The 19541-nt window shown below is 45.2% G+C and overlaps 1 protein-coding gene across 2 annotated transcripts in view; it reads right to left on the bottom strand.

Moving 5' to 3' along the window:
• The window catches only part of GRID1 (glutamate ionotropic receptor delta type subunit 1), a 1131580-nt gene that overhangs the window by 240732 nt on the left and 871307 nt on the right, over window positions 1–19541 (bottom strand). For both annotated transcript variants that reach the window (XM_090057114.1, XM_090057113.1), the window contains exon 6: window positions 1304–1477. In XM_090057114.1, the coding sequence (XP_089913240.1) occupies window positions 1304–1477 (174 nt within the window). The remainder of the gene's footprint in view (window positions 1–1303; window positions 1478–19541) is intronic.

Below are 19541 nucleotides of genomic sequence, written 5' to 3'. Positions count from 1 at the left end.
ATTGTGAGGACAGTTTATCTGGCTACTACTTCTATTTCTACTGTATTGTTAACCAAAATAGATATTCACTTTTATCAGAATCTTTTACAGGATGAGGGATCATATATTTAAAAGTATCTAAGCAATTTAAAAAGACAAGTACCACTAAAAATATAAAACTCCTTTGAACACCCAACCCTAAATTTGTTTTACAACTTCATTCACTATACAGTTGCTTGTTTGTTCTATCTTATTTTCAGATATTTTGGTACCCGGGGAATACACTTTGCTAATTAGGCTAAAAACAAAAAGCCTGAGGCTGAATCAGTTCAATCTTCATAGGTTAGTTTAACCTGTGTAGATTGAAGTAATAAGTAAGTAAGTGGACAGACATTCGTATTTGCTTCCACAAATGCAGCCACATGCCTGCAGTAGCCCAGGCAAGAAGCTGGATGGTGCTAGAGACTGCCTCCTTGCGCTGCTGGAGCAGACAGCTTGAATCTAGAGGGGATTTGGGACAGAAGTTCAAAAAACTTATTTAACCTAAATCAGTTAAGTCTGACCCAATTTCCATCCATGTTTATTTTAAGCTAGTTTTGGACATTTTGAGAATGGTTTATGTCCACTGAACTTCTGTAGTGTTACAGATTTGAACTGGTTTCCAATCACTTCTATCAGTTTATGTACAATTTCTGTTCCTAAGCCTAAGAGATTTCTTCCAATATGAATAATAGTATTACTTTTAATAAGAGAGATACTTGACTAAAATCTGAAACTAATGCCCAGTATTGTACATCTTGTAGGTTAGACAGACATCTTCGAGACTCCTGAAATGGAATAGATTGAACCTGTCATATGGATTCAATTCAGTCACCTTAATGTGAAAGCTCTGGATCCCAATGCCAGTGACTGAACACTGCAGCCTTCACAAATTAATCCTTTCACACAAAACAGCTAATAGGCATAAGTGAGCATATAGACAACATTGAAATTGCATAACGACAATTTTTTTTATTTAACTTAGTCCTTTGTGGAATGAAATACCTCAAGTCAACTAAGAGATCATATAATTGCCCAGTATTACCTTATGCATAAAATATCAGCTCTAAAGCTTTGAGATCCAGGAAATGAAAGAAACCAGGTAATTAAGGTTTCTCTGGAACTATGTCATTCAAAGCAACATGCAGAGACTTAACTTGAATTCATTACAATTCTTCCTGTCCTTGGCTCTGTAAAGGATCACATTTATAGATAATTTATCTTATATCATGTTTCCAAGGACTACTGAGTCATGGGATATCCTGCTCAGCAACATGCCACTGACCTGTAGCATCTGCAGATAGCCTTCTTGTGGATCACATAGCAATGAAGATATTCGATGATTATTTCTCATGCATCTCTGATTGTTGTCCCTTGACAGAGGAAAGATTTGCCGGATAACCGTCATCCTCCCAAGAGCACTGTGTACCAATTCTAATATTTCATTATCGTTGATTTCCTGTGAAGAAAAACACAGTTTTTACAGGAAGGAAGGAAGGACTTAATTACTTTATTCAGGGGTTCAGGGATACAAAAATGGTGGCCGCTTACAAAGCGAAAACACAAACAAATTACTACCAAACCAAACCAAGAATACCATATCATTGCATCTAACACATCACACCATGACAGACACCTTTGTTACATTTCATGTCGTGTCTTACATGCTAATTATGTGGTTGGAGTGCTGGCAACACGGTCATAACTATATAGATAAACAATTCATACCCTGCTCCATCCCATCATGCACGTAAAAAACCCTTCAACTTCCCACACAAAAAGAAAGAAAAAAAGCAGCCTGGCAAGGGCCCAGGATGTGGCACGAGCTGGAAGTCATAGTTTGACACCGAGCCAGCCCAGTCGCCCAGACCAGTCAGGACATCAGAGTGCGTATTTGAGATGACCGTCCTACACATGGAACAGCGTTCCCTCAAGGGCCCAGCTTATCTCAAAGGCGGGCACTGCCCGCTGCAGCACAGCATGATAAAACTCCAGCAAGAGGTGCACCTGCACCAGGAGGCAGAAAAGCCACAGGGCATCATCTGAGCCGGTCCCGGCAAGGCGGTTTCGGTGTCTCTTAAGGACGGCCAACTTGGCCTGACCCAGTAAGAACTTGGCCAGGCAGATGGGGCTCTTCTCAGCTGCCCAGTACGGGTAGGAGCACATGTAGGTGGTCTCCGAAAAGCTCCTGCCCAGCGCCTGCAGTAGCGGCCCAAGGGTGACAAAGAGCGGCTGCAGGTGGGGACAATCAAGGAAGGCATGAGAAAGGGTCTCCTCAACACCCCCCGAGCAGAAGGGACAGGCTGTCGAGGCAGCTGGATCAAAGTGGGACGCAAACGTGCCAGTGGCTAGGATGCCGTGCAGCAACCGCCACCGCAGGTCGTCAGTTTTCTTGGTGGTTGGTGGCTTATACAATGTGCGCCACGCTGGGTGGGCTGATGGGGAATCTGGCGGCCCCAGGCACCATCGTCACGGATCGGGGCAGCACTTGGGCATGGCAGACATGAACCACCCAGGCATATAATTTTCTACGCGACAGAAAACAAAAGGGCAACCCATGGCACTGTCAGGAGGCACAGGGAGCATCAGCAAAATGCCAGGGCAGCCGGCCAGATCACTGGCCACAGCTGGGGTGACTGGTAAAGCAGGAAAAGCCTCACTCAGGGCATCCTCAGTGCAGAGGACCTGGCCCACCCAGAGATGGTCCTCCAGGGTGGCTGCTGCCTCCAATGGGAGGGCAGCCCAGATGTCACACAGGGGATGGCCCACGCTGTGAACGGAACACATGCCAGCCGGCTGGTCAAGGCCTTGGGCGAGAGACAGGCCGACCGAGCAGGGTCAAGGAGATGACTCAGGCAGAGAACATGCACCTGAATGAGAATGGCCGTGAGACTAGCAGAAGCCAGGCTCAGCACGGGGTGCCTTAGCGCTGGGTTGTGCACCAAGGGTTCCCTCAGCAACTGTGGGACCTGCAGGTGATGCGCCTGGGACTGGAGGTGGAAAGTGGTTTGCCAGACTCGTACCATGCCACGGTAAAAAGCTGGAAACACCGCCCAGTTCAAAAGCGTGAGGTCCAAAAGGAAGAGCTCCCAGTCAAAGCCAAGGGTCCCCACCCTTTGCAGAAACCGGCATGCCAGGTGTTGCCAAGGTAGGCGCGCCTCGCTGTACAGGAGTCGCTGAAGGGCCTGCAGGTGGAAAGTGACCACCCTGCTCACAAGGTCAACCAAACTCTGGCCCCCCTCAGTTACAGGTAGGTAAAGGACAGGTTGTGGGAGCCAGTGGCGCCCATCCCAGAAAAAGTCAACCAGGAGGCGGTGCAGTCTCTCTAGCAGGTCCTCTGGCAGATTGAGTACGGTGCACCAGTGCCACAAGGTTGCCACCACTAGGTTGTTGACGATGAGGACGCGTCCACGGTAGGAGAGGCTGGGTAGGCGCCAGTGCCACCTTTGAAGGTGGGGCTCCATTCCTTCCTCAAAACTGTCTGTCGGGGATCAACGCCCCCTGTGGACCTAACAGACGCCACCTGCCACTTGCCTAGGGTGTCATCCACTATAATTGGGGTCCCACACGCATACGTTTCACCTGCCATGTCTTTGATGTTAATGGCGTTGGTTCATATGTCTCAGCATGTAGTCCAATTATGAGTCTCTCCAGCATCTCGCGAGGTCCAGAGTTTCTGAGGGCTCTGCCACCCCTACACCCTCGCCCGTTCCACTGGGGGGGGGGTGGCCAACCAGCTGGTCCATCCACGTATCCTCAGTTCCTCACAGATAATCCACAAAGAAAAGTCAATCAAAACAAACACGAAGACCAATAAGGCTCCCCTGATCTGGGTAGCTGCTCCGTCGGTCAGCAGCCTCCTTTCAACTCAAACTTGACCTTTGAGAGGTCAGGCACCCCTTGTTTGGCTCTTGGAGAGCACCCCTGTAGGGCTTAATGAGATTCCTTTTTAACTGCTTAAGTTCACTGTTGATCTGCACCCCTATTACAGGGACTACGGTACCCAAAGTCAATAGTGCCCCACTATTAGGATTTTTACGGTACCCTTGCCAGGCTCAGCCAGCTCCCGGCCAGTAAACAAACAGTTCTACTCCCTGCAGGGGCCAGTAAACTAGGCTCCAAAACCCCACTGGGGTTTTGCTCTCTGCCAGAGGCTCCTACCAGTGTTCAACCTCGCATTCAGCGTTCCCTTCAATGTGTACTGGCCTACTCCACCTCCTCCACCTCCTCTTTCCGGTTCTGTCTTGCTCCCGCTTTCCAGTCCTGGCCTCCTCTTTATACCGGCAGGGGAAATATCGGCCCCGCCCTTCCCAACACACCTGGGTAAGAGGAATTTCTGCCGGGCTCCTTGGGACTGCGGGCCTGGGGCTGCTGACCCTCTGCTTAGCCTGGGAGCCTTGGAGCCTGCTGGCTCCTTCTGTCTCTTACACTGTCCCAGTTGTGAGCCATGAAGTTCAACGGCCCCAGGAACACGCCCAGGATCTTAAGACCCTTGCAGCACCAGGTGAGGCCAAGTCTGGGGGGGTCATGGTGATCCACTCACCAAGCAACAGGGTATTGCTCTTGGCCCAGCTGATCCGGGCCGAAGAGCAACGTTCATAGGCCTGCTGGCAGGCCGTCAGGACATCTGGGTGTTCAGGAAGATGGTCACATCATCTGCATATGCTCATAGCTGGAGTGGCAGGGCAATGGACAGGCCCACGGCTGGTGGCAAGGCCACACCACTCAGGTAGAGCTGCAGCGCATACAGCAGTGGCTCAATGGCCAAGGCATAGAGCATGGCCGAAAGGGGGAAGCCCTGACGGATGCCTCTGCGTGTGGGGAACGGGCACAGAGCACCCCATTCACCTTGAGCAGGCTGGAAGTGTCTCGATACAAGACCCGGAGGGCACCGGTTTAAAGGGGCCCAAAGCCAAAGGCCTCTAGGGTCCAAAAGAGGTAGGCGTGGTCCACCCAGTCAAAGGCTTTCTCCTGATCCAGAGAGATGAGGCCAACATCTAGACCAAAGAGCTCACTGGCTGTAAGTAGGTCGCGCAGCAGAAACAGGTTGTCTTGAATGGTTCTGCCCGGCACGCAGTAGCTCTGCTCAGGCCCAGTGACGGAGGACATGACAGCGCAGAGGCAGGTGTCCAGCACTTTGGCCAGAATCTTGTAATCTGCGCACAGCAGGAAAACCGTCCACCAGTTCTTAATGCAGCCAAGGTCTCCTTTCTTGGGCAGCAGCGTGAACGCTGCACGGCAGCAACTGATCAGCAAGACCATGTCAGCAAGACTCTCCTGGAAAACATGCAGGAGGCAGGGGCCAAGGAGAGGCCAGAAAGTCTTGTAGAACTCAGCAGGTAACCAATCGAAGCCTGGGGCTTTGCCAGTGGTGAGGCCAGCTGCGGCCGCTGCCAGCTCCTCCAGAGACAATTCCTGCTCAAGCTCGCCGGCCTCCAGGGCACCAAGGCATGGCAGGCCTGCATGGACTTCCCGTGGCCTCAGGGCAGGACGGCTCATCTGCAAAAAGGTCATGATAGAAAGCAACAGCATGCTCACGTACTTCACCTGGGTCAGTGATGACCTGGCCCTCAGAGGTCTTGAGGTGATCTAAGACTTTGCTCGCTGCCCGCCGTCGCTCCAGGTTGAAAAAGAAGCAGGTTGGGGCATCTGTTACGGCCAGCTCTTGGCAGCAGGCGCGGATCCTCACTCCATGGGTCGCACTCTCCACCAAGTCACGCAGGCACTTCCTATGGAACCAGAGGCTCTCGCACAGCACCGCATTACTGCCAGCAGCCAGCAGGGCAGCCTTGAGCTCTACCACTTCTTCCTCCAGCTCTTTGATACGGCGGCGCAGTTCACTTGTGGCCAGCTGAGTGTACTGCTGGCAAAAAGCCCGGATCTGTACCTTGCCCGCATCCCACCATAGCTTCCAGGAGGAGTAATTCAGTCTTGTGGCCTCCCAGCCCCGCCAAAGTTGGCAAAGCAGTCCAGGAAGTAAGAGTCTGGAAGCAGGCTGACGTTGAAGCACCAATAAGGTGCTCATGTGCAGGTTCTCCCTGGCAGGCTCAATTCACAGTAAGCCAGGCCATGATGTGACAGGCCTGAGGGAACGATGCCGCTGCTGCGTAGAGGTGGCAGGTGGTGCCTGGTGACGTAAATGCGTTTGAGGGGGGCCATAGTGAGATCCCCGGCACTCATTCTAGCCCAGGCGTACTGGCGTGCATTGGGGTGCAGGGCTCGCCAGACATCCACGAGGCCTGCAGTCTCCAAAATGGACTGCAGCTTGCGGGCTGAGGGCAGGTGAGGCTCAGGCCCCGTATGGTCAAGTGGGGTATCAGTGGTACAATTAAAGTCCCCACCTACAAGAAGCAGGTCGTCATCCTCACTGACGTTGCGCAAAAGGCAGGCCAAGGTCTCAAAGAAAGTGTCCCTCTCCTGGCCATCAGAAGGTGAATAGATGTTGACAGGTAGCAGATGGTGTTGTGCTAGGGTGACGTGGACCATCGATAGGCGACTGGAGACAATCTCTCGTGCTACCGCCATGTCTTGCTGTAGTTGTGACGATAGGAGAGTCGCGACCCTGGCGCTAAGGTTGGTGCCATGACTCAAGAACAACTGGCCTTGCCAGGCAGCATGCCAGGCGAACTGGTTGTGCCTGTCAGAGTGTGTCTCCTGGAGGAAGGCGACAGACACCCGCTTCTGGCGCAGGAGCTCCAGGACGGCTTCCTGCTTCACTGGATCTCAACAGCCATTGATGTTAAAAGTGCCAATGGTTGTGGCTGCCATGGGTGTGGGTATGGGAGAAGAAGAGCGAGTTAAGATGTAGACAAAAGACCAAGCCACCAAGAGCAGAGCAAAGGCAGAGACAGGTTGAAAAAAAGGCCTATCATGCCCTACTCTAGTCCAGGGACCCCACCAGGCCCCACTCATCTCTCACCCGCTGGGCGAGCTTCTCCAGATGATAGGCCATCTGCCTAGTGCCCAGATGTTGCTGCATGAGCTTGGCAGCAGCCCTGGCAGCCTTGATGAACACTTTAGGGTCCGTGCACCATTGGGTGATGCGCGCCGCTATGTTCTTTTGTCCTTTCGTTTGCTTTAGAAAGGTCAAGAGCCCCCCATAGTCAGGATCGACTCAGGGGGGGTCTGCCAACATTTTCCCATGGAGGAGCGGTGAGGCTGCACACTGGCTGGGAGTGCTGCATCCACACCCTCAATATCCAAGCCGATCAACGTCCTCTGATCTTCTAGGTCGAGGTCTGGCTCTTTAAGAGCAAGCCCCACCTTCTTGGAGGGGGAGAGGTCATCCCACTCTCAAGGTTGCTTGCGACACTCAGAAAGCTGGATTTCCATCTCACAAGCCTCCTCATCTAATTCAGTGGTCTGGGACGTGACCAAGAGGTCAGCAGATTCCTCTGCTGCTCCCTGGGTCAGACCTCCAGAAGTGACACATTGTGCATACGTCTTCTTGCCCTCCGTCTCCGAGAGATGGGAGATGGGCGAGGCGTTAAGGACCCCTGTCTCCGCCTCTCCCACCTCCAAACTGCCCGGAGCAGGGCCGGGGTCTCCAGCAGGGGCCTCCACAGCACCAGCTGAGGAAGGCCTCAGTGGGGATGGGGCGTCCTGAGGGGTCCCTTTCACTTTCTTCTCCTTGTTGCTCTTCTTCTTCTGCTTTGTGGCAGATGACCCATCCTTTACAGAGGATGGGCCAAACTGTGTCTGGCCTGTCTCCCCAGAGCCAGCCACCTCAGCCAAAGCCGTGGTGGAGAGCAACTTGCAGGAGGTCTGAGCCCTGTCATCCGATGGGGCCTCAGTGCCACAATTGCTGACCACCCCAGCCTCAATCGGGGAGGTCAGAGCAAGCAGGGCAGAAGTGGAAACATCCGCCTCTCCCCCTGGTGGCGTCTCTGCACTGGTGGGGGTGGGCACCGTAGGTGGAATGAGTGGGAGGGAGGGATGGGGCCTAGCCCCAGCCCCTCCGCCGGATGACACTCCCACGCCAGAGACGTCAGCCCCATTAGATGGAACAGGGGCAGGAGGAGGTCGGGAAAGACTCCCGGCCCCACTGGGTGCGGCCTGCATCCCAGAAGTGGATGGGCCGTCCGTCAGCGTCGCGGTAGTCGCCGACGCTTTGGCTGATCCACCCTGTGGGCACTGAGCTGCTAGGTGGGAAGAGCTCCCACACTGAAAACATGTGCTCTCCCTACAAGAAAAATAAATCACATACCTCCGCCCGTTGAACAAGAGGTTCAAGGACTGAGGCAGAGATCGTGAGCCCTCCCTAAAGAGCATGAAAACCTGCCTTCGAAAAAACAGGACATGCCTCAGTTTGGGGTTTTTACTCCCTATGGTCAACTGGCAAATGGGACTCGTAAGCACCCCATAGGGCTCGAGTACCCTGGCCAGGTCTCGATCGGTCACGTGCGGGGGCACATTAGAAATCACCACTCTCAACGCTAGGGTGTCCAGGGGGGTGACAAAATAATGTGCGCCCGCAATGTCCAGGCCCTCTATGCACACCCTATGGACTAGGGTGAGGTCGCTCAGGTAGATCATCGGGACCATGTTGACACGACCTGCATAACGGATGGTCTGCTGTCCCAAGAGACTAGCCAGAGCATCCATGCAGACCTCAACCCCAATGAAGGGAGGGGTGTGCACCCTCAACCCATAGGTAATGGGTAGGTTCTGGGAGGCATCCTAATGCCAGTTGCTGGGTGTAGGAGCAGCCATTCCTGATAGGACAGGGTTAATTCCCAACTCTAACTAAGCAAAGCAACAACAAAAAAAGTTTATAGTAACTAAAAAAGATAAGTGTCCGGGAAAGCGGCCACAAAACTCTAGATGGGAGGGGGGAAGGGGGTGGAGAAAAAAAGAGGCTGGGGTTTGAAAAAGCCAAAAAAAAAAGAGAAAAAAGAGGAGGGAGGGGGGAAAGGGGTAATTTAGAGCACCCCACAGAAGGCAAGCTAATGGAAGATAACTCCCCGCTACAAGCAAGCAGAAAAGAAAGAAAAGAGAGAAAGAGCGAGAAAGAGACAGTAAGAAAGAAGGCTGCGAAGACAAAGAGACCGGAAGTACAGGGGGATGGGACAAAGAGGAGAGAAAAGAGGGAAAAAAAGCTGCAAAACAGCAAGAAAAGAGAGAGAATGCGAAATAAACATAGGCTAAAGACCTTTAGACAGGTGGGAGTGAGAAAAGGAAAGAGATAGGAAGCCAGGGAATCTTATGCTCGGGATCGCCCCACGCAGCTCCAAGCGAGCCTGGTCTGGTGCATCCAAAGTGGAAGGAAGAAAGGAAGGAAGGAAGGAAACAAACTTCATATTTCCTGTATTCCAGCTGTTACTTGATTCAAATTTCTAAATGAGAAACAATTTTGGAATACTTTATATATATTAGGTCCAGTACTGATGGTCTTACCATGTTAATGGTAAAGGTTTTTCTGCATCATTTGATAGTACAGGCAACCCTCGCCATCCGTGGGGGATACATTCTCATATCCCCCGTGAATGGCAAAATCTGCTAATAAGCCACTGCATTCATGAACACAGAGAACCCGCTGGCTGGAGGAGGGGGGGGGAAGGGGCATGGCTTCAGCGGCTCTGGCAGAAGCACAGTGGCATTGGCGGGAGCCAGGCAGCAGCAAACAAGGAGCTCCCGAGGAGCTCGGGTAAGTGTTTAAAGTATATTTAAAATGCAGGTTCAGCATTTGTGAATATTTTAAATTGTGAATGCTAAACCTGTAACTAATGAGGGTTTCCTGTACTCCACTTTACACAGCACATTTTATGTTCAAACTACCCTGGTATGTTTTATATATTAATTAGGTAATTTCCATGAAGGTCTAGGTAGCTTTGTTAGTTAAGAGCTAACAAAAGAATACAGCAAAAGTTTATTGAAAGCCCACAAACAAAGTCAGTTAATTATTACTGCGGTTCTAAATTAAAGAAGCACACATCCTTTTTTTGCACCTTATCTCATCCCAATTCAACCTGCAACCAAACAGCTGTTATAGTAATCTTGACCTGAGTGAAATCTCATAAGAAAGCCTCATCCTTGCAAGATTTGTAGCCACAATTTTGCAGTCTACAGGGTATGGACAGTTTTGATAAGCCTCTGAAATATTTTAGGGTATATCTAGGTTATTACAAAGGAGTCATGATTAGTTGGGACCTCGTTAATATGATCATAAACTTTCCTCCAAGGTAAATATACCTCTAACTAGGTATTCCAGGTTGGTTTCCTCAAAATATAACTACCTATACTGGGATAAAAAGTAGTAACTGTCAACCTCTTTACCTAATATTTTGGGCATTCATCTGAACTGACACCAAACCTGTGAAAGTTTATCATGTGCACTACAATTCTATAGACATGTAAAAGTGCCTTTATGCCACTAGCTGTTATTCTGATTCAGCTAAGGATACTAACATTTATTTTTGTGAAGAAAGGGAATTTTGATAGAGATATCAAAAATAAGATTTTCAACTGACAGGTGTTAAAAATTGAATGCCTAAAATTGAGTTTTCAGAACCACTTTTGTTGAATTTCCTCAGTGCCAATTTTCAGAAGTGCTGAGTGGCCACCAACTCCTCTTCAATTCCCAAGATGAATTCTTGTCTGCTTTAAAACCTAGCATAAAGATCCGCTGGGTGGCCAGCCCTCTCAGAAGTTAAGCCATTTTTAAAAATATCACACAGTAAAACTTTTAAAATTTAGGAGAAAAAATAAAAAATACAAATTAAAAAGAAAAACATCTGAAAGAAAAAGAGAAGGAAGAAGTAGACATCTTGAAGAAGAAAAATCTAAAATAATTATTTTTAGGTGGCTGCAATTTGACAATATATTAAATGTGGAGACTGTGTAATGACAATTCTGTTTCATAAGGTCATGGAGACACTGTGAGCTAAAGGCATTTGACTGCTCAATGTGTGTGTCATTTTTAATTGTTAGGAATACCCTGATTTTTAGTTTATCTGTAACATAAAGGATAACTAATAATACATGGTGCTGTATTTTTACTGTTCTCGTGGCACTTGGCAAAACAGAAGAAAAAATAGAGATGAACGAAGTAATGAACACCCCAAATCCTGCCTGTCTTGGGAGTGACTCTCAAAGGAACCTTTGCAGCCTGCAGTTTTGTGTTATAATGTTGAACCTGCATATTTGTACCACAGATTTCAGAATTTACATTAACAATAATTTATCCATTGTGCTGTATCCAAGTCAACGTAAGTATAGCATTCACTTATTTGTTTTGGAGTTAGTACCCAGTTTGAAGTGTGTGTGTGTGTGTGTGTGTGTGTGTGTGTGTGTGTGTGTGCGCGCACATGTGCATGCATGCATCTGTACACCCATATATGTTGGAATTAGATAAGTTAGAACAAGGGAACAACATGATAAAGACACACAGGGTTGAGAAATAACTTGAGAAAATGAGAGGAATAAATGAATTTGCAGATACAAGTGTAACCACATAGAATAATTTGTGACAAAAAATGGGAATAACAAAAGAGAATAGCAAACACTGACTGGTTCTTTCCCTGATCTGGTTTTTCCTAAAAGTTCCAGACCAAATCTCCCATGCCTGAGCTTCTCCATTTTCTCTAATACTTGGAGATACTAGCATTGCCTCTATACTGTATCTGAGGCTTACTGGAACTATACAATGTATATATTTCTCATCAAAAATATTTTTCCTTAGGAAGTAAATTAGTTTTAAAATCAGAATTAGCTCATCTCTGCAATTGCAAGAGAAACAGCTTGTTCCTGTTGCCTGTGACTCACAAATGACAAGACGTAATACTCCTAATTACCTTCCTTCAGGTGTCTCAATAGCAGTCTGTCTGAAGCAGCACATCCCCTAGATACTTTGCCCCTACCATCCCTGTAGTTAGTCCAGTCCAACAAACTGTCTCCTAACCAGTAGTTAAAACATTCATGAGCCCCTTGCAGAGTGGAGTTTGCAAGAAATTTTATTCTGCTATGTTTATACCTTCCTATTAATTGGGGCTTGCAGCTTGCATTCTGTCAGCAGAAGTGAATCCGGTCCAATATATTAGCATTAACAAAAAATATATATTTTGTTTTCATGCCCTTTTCTCTCTCAAGCCATGAGCGAAATGACCATGGGGTAGTATAATTACTTGTTAAAATTGACTAGTACAATAACTTAGGTTCAATGTAGGGCCTCTCTTCCAAATTCCATTTTAGGAATATGTATTTTTAACTTGTCAGAAGGTGAACCTCTTTCTGTTAATGACAAGCCAACTAGTGCGGATAAAATAAATAATTTAAACATAAATTCTTTTTTTAGACATCAAACAAATGGCTTGTGAGGCCTGAAAAAAAACTCAGGCAAAGCCCTGAAGCCCTGCATGGAAACTCCTCGGGGTTCCTGCAAGGACCAAAAGGCTTGCAAAGATCAAAGTACCAAAGACTTCTCAGAAAGCATGGCTCTGCACTCAAGCCCACCTTTTCTGAGGTGACCTGAAGACATCTGGAAGAAGACCTTTTGGCATCCTGCTCTGAGTGAAAATATGTAAGAGATACCTCTTAACTCACATTTCTTTCTCATTCGTATATGGTAAGCCCCTCTGCAGATAAGTGGAAATGAGTTGCAACAAAAATAAAATTATTTAAATTATTTAAATGTCACAATTTAAATCTTAAGACTTTTAAAAATAATCCTTCCCAGGGATAAAGTTTCCTTGGCTGTGCCACTTGATCAACAGACATCTAGGCCATTTCCAGATGTGCGTGGATGTTTGGTTCCCCAGGGACACCTAGTGGTGGTGCATCTTACACTGCCACTAGTTGTCCCCGGGGAATGTCTGTGCCATGTGCACTCTGGCACAAGGCAAGTTACTGCAGGCGGGGTAAGGAAGTTACTGCAGCTGCCTTATTTAGAGTTGCAGCAGTGACGTATGTGCTGCACAGAACCTAGCTGGCAGCGGAGTGTGACTCCATCCAGCCAGGCTCTGGTTTCTGGCCATACATGCAGCTGCTGCTGCATGTCTCACTCTGTTTTTTTCCTGGGTTTTTCAAAAAAAATTTCTGCTCTGCTCCCTTGCAGGCACCACATACCACATGGCTGTATTTGTCTGGATGCAGCCCAAAAGGGCAAGCTCTCGTAGTATCCATTCCAGACTGCTTGATTAGAGAAGCAAGTATATATGAGAATATATATACATATATAAAACTAAACTTCATAGAAGTGGTTTGTGACTGACAGCAAAAAATATTGCTCCTCTGGTGAGGATGTGCAGACAATTTTTTTGGAGAATTCCTTTTGTATGTATTACAACTTGGCAGGGTAGTTTTACACCTTATAGACTAATTATGTCTCTCATATTAGGCCTTTAAACCAACAGCCATTTATATCAGCTTATGCATAAATCCATTTTAAAGATGGAGACACTAAGGCACAGGAAAAATAAAGGATTCCCTTAAGGTCATGAAACAAGTTAGTGGAAGAAGTCAAATGAAACCTCCAGGTGCAAACTCTCTATATGATACATCAAAAGCTAAAAGACACTGCATGTCATCTGTCAAAAGACTTGCAGCTCCAGTTTCACAGCAGGTGAAATGGGAAATGCCATGCATAGCAAGTTCATCTGCAAGCCAGCCATGATAAATAAATAAAAAGAATCCCAGAAAATGACAAATAAAAATATGTACAGTTTGTTGTTGCTTTTGTATCAATCAAGACCACATTGTATATTCAGAATTAGGCCTGAGGCTTGGAGCCAAGGGAGAAAAAAGCCATTTCATACTGATCCTATAATTAAGCCCAACTTTGGCACATTTTTTAAAAAAGTAATGTGCTTCCCTTTCTTCATGTAAATGATACAAAATCATTCTTCACATTGTAAAGCATACTGCTAAGCAAGGCACTTAATTTGGTCCTAGAGCTTTTTATATTGATGTGATCCAAATGACCAAACGAATATGAGAAATGCAGTACGCAGTGAATGGTAACATGAACATACTGGATTTGTGATGGCACAGTCCTGAAAGCCCTCTATACAAAACCAGGAGGTCAATCATTTTCAACTAATTTCCCAATAAATTATTACTATAGCACCTTTATCAGGTACAGGAGGTTTTCTGTTTGTTACAAAGATACAGATTTCCCTTGCCAACCACAGTTTTGCCAACCACAGTTTTGAGTATCCACACTTAATATTCTACATACCATTTTGGCTACCACAGTATACAGTTTTGAGTACCCACAGTTTTCTGTGGCTGCACATCAGCCCACCACTAGCCATTTCAAATCACCCACACTCTTACTAGCCATCCGTGGCACTCCCATCTCATCACACACACAGTCTCACACTATGCTTCACGTCATTAACATCGAGTCACAGGTGCTATACATTTTTCTCCTTATTTCTTTGTGATTTTTGCCCTTAACCAGGGCCTCTAAGTGGGCGAGTGGTGAAGGTGAGCAATTTGTGAAGAGGGCAAGAAAAGTGATGTCCTTGGAAACAAAATTTGAGTTGCTGGATTGTCTAGCATGTGGCGAGAGTATGGTGAACGTAGGGAGGTATTTTGGTGTGAACGAATCCACTGTGAGAACCATTAAGAAAAGAGAGGCTACTATTAGGGTACAACAGTACCAGTGTACCAGTGTTGTGAGTGGTACAGCAGGAAGTGCTAAAGTTTCTTTAAAAGACACACTACTCAACAGTGAATCTTTTTTAACTTATTAAAGGTAAATAAAAATTATTTTTATATACTATATATTCCTTTATTATTCATATTTAAGCCCCAACCCCATTTTTGCCATAAGCCTACTGTCTTACCAACCACGATTTTGCCAACCATGGGAACTTTCAGAAACCTAACCCCCACAGTTGGTGAGGGAAACCTGTAAAGATAAAAGGCCATTTACCATTACTTTGTACCTTATATAGTCATTTAAAGGTAAGGTCTACTAATTCTCAAGTATTCATTCACTTATACACTCTGTAACTAAGGGTATGTACAAGCATTACATTTAGATTGACCTAACCAGGGTTAAGTGGATCTAAATGTCTAATCACACAGATGTTCAGAGGGCTTAATTCATCCAAAAATGGTGTACCCAATGTAACTTAGTGCACCTTAAAAGGTACACTAATTTAGATCAAGAAATCAAGAAAAGATTAACATGATACAGGAAAGGGTTAACCCAATCTAGCTAATGCCTGCATGCATTTGTAGCATAGCCCTGCAACTGGCAAAGCCCTATGGCAGAAGGCCACCTCTGCTTCTCCCCAAAAACTCTGCTCTGTGAAAATTTGGTTAGTATGGGCCCTAGAGAGGGTACACACCTTATCCTATCTCTTTAGGTACCCTGAGCTGGACACATTCCTGAGGGAAGGAGGAAACCTGCTCCCTCTGCCTATGTGACTGGCATCACATACCTGGGGTGGGCTTTCTAGTGGGCTAGAGACTGCCAGTCTGCCCAGCAAACACTGATGTATTTCAAATTGGTTGCTGGCAGCCAAAAGGTGCTGGCCTCCATCGGACCAGGTAAATGAGGTCATAAGTTAAGGACTGCCCAGAAGGAGCAGCAGTAAACTCAGAGAGAGAGAAGAGCTGCACCATCTGAAACTTGCTCTCTCTCTCTCAAAACTCATGATCAATGAACTGCCTGCCTCCAGAGGGAATCTCCACCTGCTTCTGGATGATACTTGTGAGTAAGTTACCCGAGATCTAACTAGATATATAGCTTGCAGTAACTCAGATGCGTGATCAAAGGCTAGTCCAGCCACCCTGTTTGCTCTATGGGATTTCTCTGACACTACTCAAATATGTACCAACTCTACTCCTTGTAACCAATAAAGTTCTCCTTTGTATCTAGCATGGGAAACTTATTGGGAGTGGGTCTAGATTACGCCTTGGGGTCCCTTTGGTTCAGCTGACTAAGGGAGACCACTACTTATGCTTCCAACTGAGGAAAGCACCCCAAGTTCTTGAAGTGAGTCAAATACCTTTGAGGGCTACCAAGTCTGTAGCCAGGGGACACAATGCCAGAATCTAGCCTGTCCCTGGGTGGTGGCAGCTCTACCCCCAGGCTAGAGGGTGTGCTCCTGGAACGGGGTCGGCCAGATGTGAGGCACCCCCAGGGAGGCACTCGGAACCTGGAAGGTGGTCAGGCATAGTGAGGTGGGTGGCTCAGTGCAGGAGCACCTCCTACTGGCCTGCCACAAGCCCAACTTCTCATCCCAGTCCTGAAGCAGTGTTAATCCTACTCTGCAGACTTTGTCCAAGGTATTTTTAGCCCCTCAACCCTCCCACCCCTGGACCAGACAACCCCTCCATCTGCAGGCCCATCGACCCCCACTCACCTCCCTCTTGCCAACCCTGCCCCCTCCTCACCAGACAGGCATAGTGCTTGACAGCCCTACCTCTTTTTTGTACCATGGGTATTTTTCTTTCTTATGTTTCTCTTCAATTTTATCTTACACAGAAAGATATGAAGGAGTACGATGGGGATAAGAGGGACATATGTGTCATGCCCAGCCAAGAGCCAAGAAGATGCTGAAAGCAAGTCTCAGTCTCTGTATATGCAAGTGCATATACATTTTAATTTGTATGTTCTTGATCAAGCTGTTTGTTGAATAAACACCGAGTCCAGCTTCAAAAATAAAATACTGGCCTTTTAAAATTATACTTGCAGTGAACATAGAAGATTAAATATAATGCCTGAATTTCAAGATGTGGTCATTCATGGCACACATTGGTCTGCTTACACAAATTTTCAATTAGTTTGTTCGGAATATCTAGCCATTTTGCTCAAGGGTATATTTAAATCTAGTTTAGTTGTGCTCAGCTCTCATAAAACAAATTGCAAAATGAGACAATTGTTTTTCACATAAAAATCTCATTTTCCTAAAGGTATTGACAGAAAATAATAAATGTTAATTACGTTAATATTTTAAGGGACCAAAAGAGATTTCCAGAAAGTGCATCTCTGAGGAGCCTGGAGGATTAAATGGGATGGCACGAAGGACCATGAGTTTTATGGGTGCAAGATGTTGATTTATGTGGGATTTAGCATAGGATCAAAGCTTTTTGAACACACCCTGTATGGCCTATGTACTTCTTAAAAAAGCAGTAGCCTGGACAGAGTGGGGTGGAGGGGAACCCATGGAATCATTTGCTTTAAGGAATATTCCTTATTTCTAACAAGTTCTTCTGGAAACATTTATGAAGAAATCTGCAAAGTGAGGTGAAGTTAGTATATAATCTTCTGCAAAAAAAAAAAGGAGCTGACCATGATGGCAGTAAGGGAAGGATTTCACAATTAAAAAGGAATTTACAGAATCACTTCATGCAGGCCTACCCTGTTCCTACTGAAGTCACTGAGTGTTTCCAGGAGCTGAATTAGGCAAATGAGAAGCAATTCTAATGCCACTCCAGTTAAAAAGAGTATTTCCCAGGTGTATACATATGGCACAACTCAAATCCATGTTATATACCAAGAGAAAAGTAAATATTATATGCAATTATGGGCCAAATATACTAGTAATTTAAAAAATGGCATTAAGCAAGATTTCAATAGGTAAGCATTAAATATAGCTTATGCACAAATGGATTGGTATATTATTAGAGAAATTCAAACCCATTTACTTTTGCTCTGGCAAAAAAAGTTCCTTGTTAACCCTGAAATAAACATGACAATCAAAAAATTCATTCTCTTTAACTTTTCCTAAAGTCTTTGTTATTTTAAGAAATAATCCCTACTATTTTTGGACAATTCACAAAAATGAGGTCATTCTTATTAAAAATGTAAGCAGGACAGTCATTTTTAAAAAAATCTTTCATGCCCCTTTCAAAAAGAAATAGTAAAAAAACCTACAACAAAATAGTTAAAGTTATTTTTTTCCCCCTTGGTGTCTGAGGCAATGGATCCTCTATTGTGAACAGTAATTATTTTTATAACCTCTTGCACTCCTGAGTCCATACAGTTGAATACACTGAAATTCCAGGTCATCACCTACCTTTAACTCAGTGATGCCTTCCTTGCCAATTTATGTCAAAGATCTGGCATACACATATAACATACAATATGGTTAGATCAAGACTTATGGCAAATTTCTTTTAAATTGAAAAAGAAAGAATGAACATTAATCTCTACGCGAACATGTTTTCTGAGCCATGAGTTTCCCAAGATTTCCTTTCAAGTATTGTACTGAGCAAAATGCTGCATATCATTCTCTAGTATCTGCGTGTATATAGGAGAAAGAGGAAGAAGCTTCATAGAGATTCATTTAACTTGATAATTTTCAACCCTTTCCTTCTGCTTTTCTAATTTTTTGAAAAAAATATTTTATAAAGGAAAATTATGATGTAAATTTCTAGATGTGCCCAGCTAGTGAGTGAATAACTTAAATCACTTGAGTTTCAAAGCAAGGGGAAAGATAACAATAGATGTATTGGTCATGTCTAACATTTTAAAAGGTAGACATAATGCCACTGGAACAAATAATGCAACCACAAGCTGGCAATGGAAAGCAAGACAATCTAGACCAAGGCAGAGATTATAAAACACTTTCACCTCCATCATAACATGAATAGCCTTCAACTATCATAGGAAAATAAAGGACATAAGTGAAGAGGGGTTACAAAATGGAGTAAATATGAGAGAAGGCTGAAGTTAGATCAAAGTCCAATGGAAGCTAGGAAGCAAAGAAGTTTGAATGGAACTAATAAAAATACTAGGAAACAAAATACTGTCATAAAAATAGCTCCCCTGTACAGGGTTTTGATTCATCAGAGAAGCTATATAAACTTTCAGTTTGGGGATCTTTCTTCAAACCAAATTAACTGGCGAAACCCTTGAAAGTTAGATGATAGCACTAGTATCACCATTGTGTGCTAACATTAACAAGCCAAATAGGAAGAAACAACATTTAAGGATGATGTCTTCTTCTAGATTGTTTTACTGTGCTCCAGTTACATGGATATCCAGATATTCTAGTCAGTATACATACAATTTGTTACTTTATAGTATTTTTTTGAAGAAGGTATTGCTAGTCTCCTATTTTTTCTTTATTCTTTAAACATTTTCTTAGCATGATTGCAGACAACAGAAGCACATCCTGTTTTTTTTTTCTTGTCAAGTGTCAGACTAACTTTGAATCAGTGCTTTGGAACTACAGTTGCTATAGCATAACTCTTTGCTTACTGCTTTCATACCAGTTTAACCAGTGCTTATAATTTACACAGATTCTCTCTGCCAAAATCTCCGATTTATAGATTAAACAGAGCAAATTCCCAAGAGCTGTCCTCTGCCATATTTCAGATTTTATTACTGAAAAATTAGTATTTAAATATATGATTTACATTTAACACCTTAAACATTAAAAATGGAATAAAGATTTCATGGTTAAAAAATACAGTCAAAATGTTCAAGTTAGTACAACCAGATGAGGCTAGTTAAGAGATACTAACAAGAAAAAAGCTTTATTTTCCAGGAGAATCAATCCATTCCAACCTGTCCGTCAACCACCTTACCATTTTCACTTGAGTCTTTAAAATGTTTTCTTAAC

The sequence above is a fragment of the Crocodylus siamensis genome, chromosome 7 (genome assembly GCF_052110815.1).
Source record: "Crocodylus siamensis isolate JL-2025a chromosome 7, ASM5211081v1, whole genome shotgun sequence".
In the NCBI taxonomy this organism is placed as follows: Eukaryota; Metazoa; Chordata; order Crocodylia; family Crocodylidae; genus Crocodylus; species Crocodylus siamensis.
The sequence above is the reverse complement of the archived record's forward strand: the minus strand, read 5'-3'. Positions and strand labels throughout refer to the sequence as shown.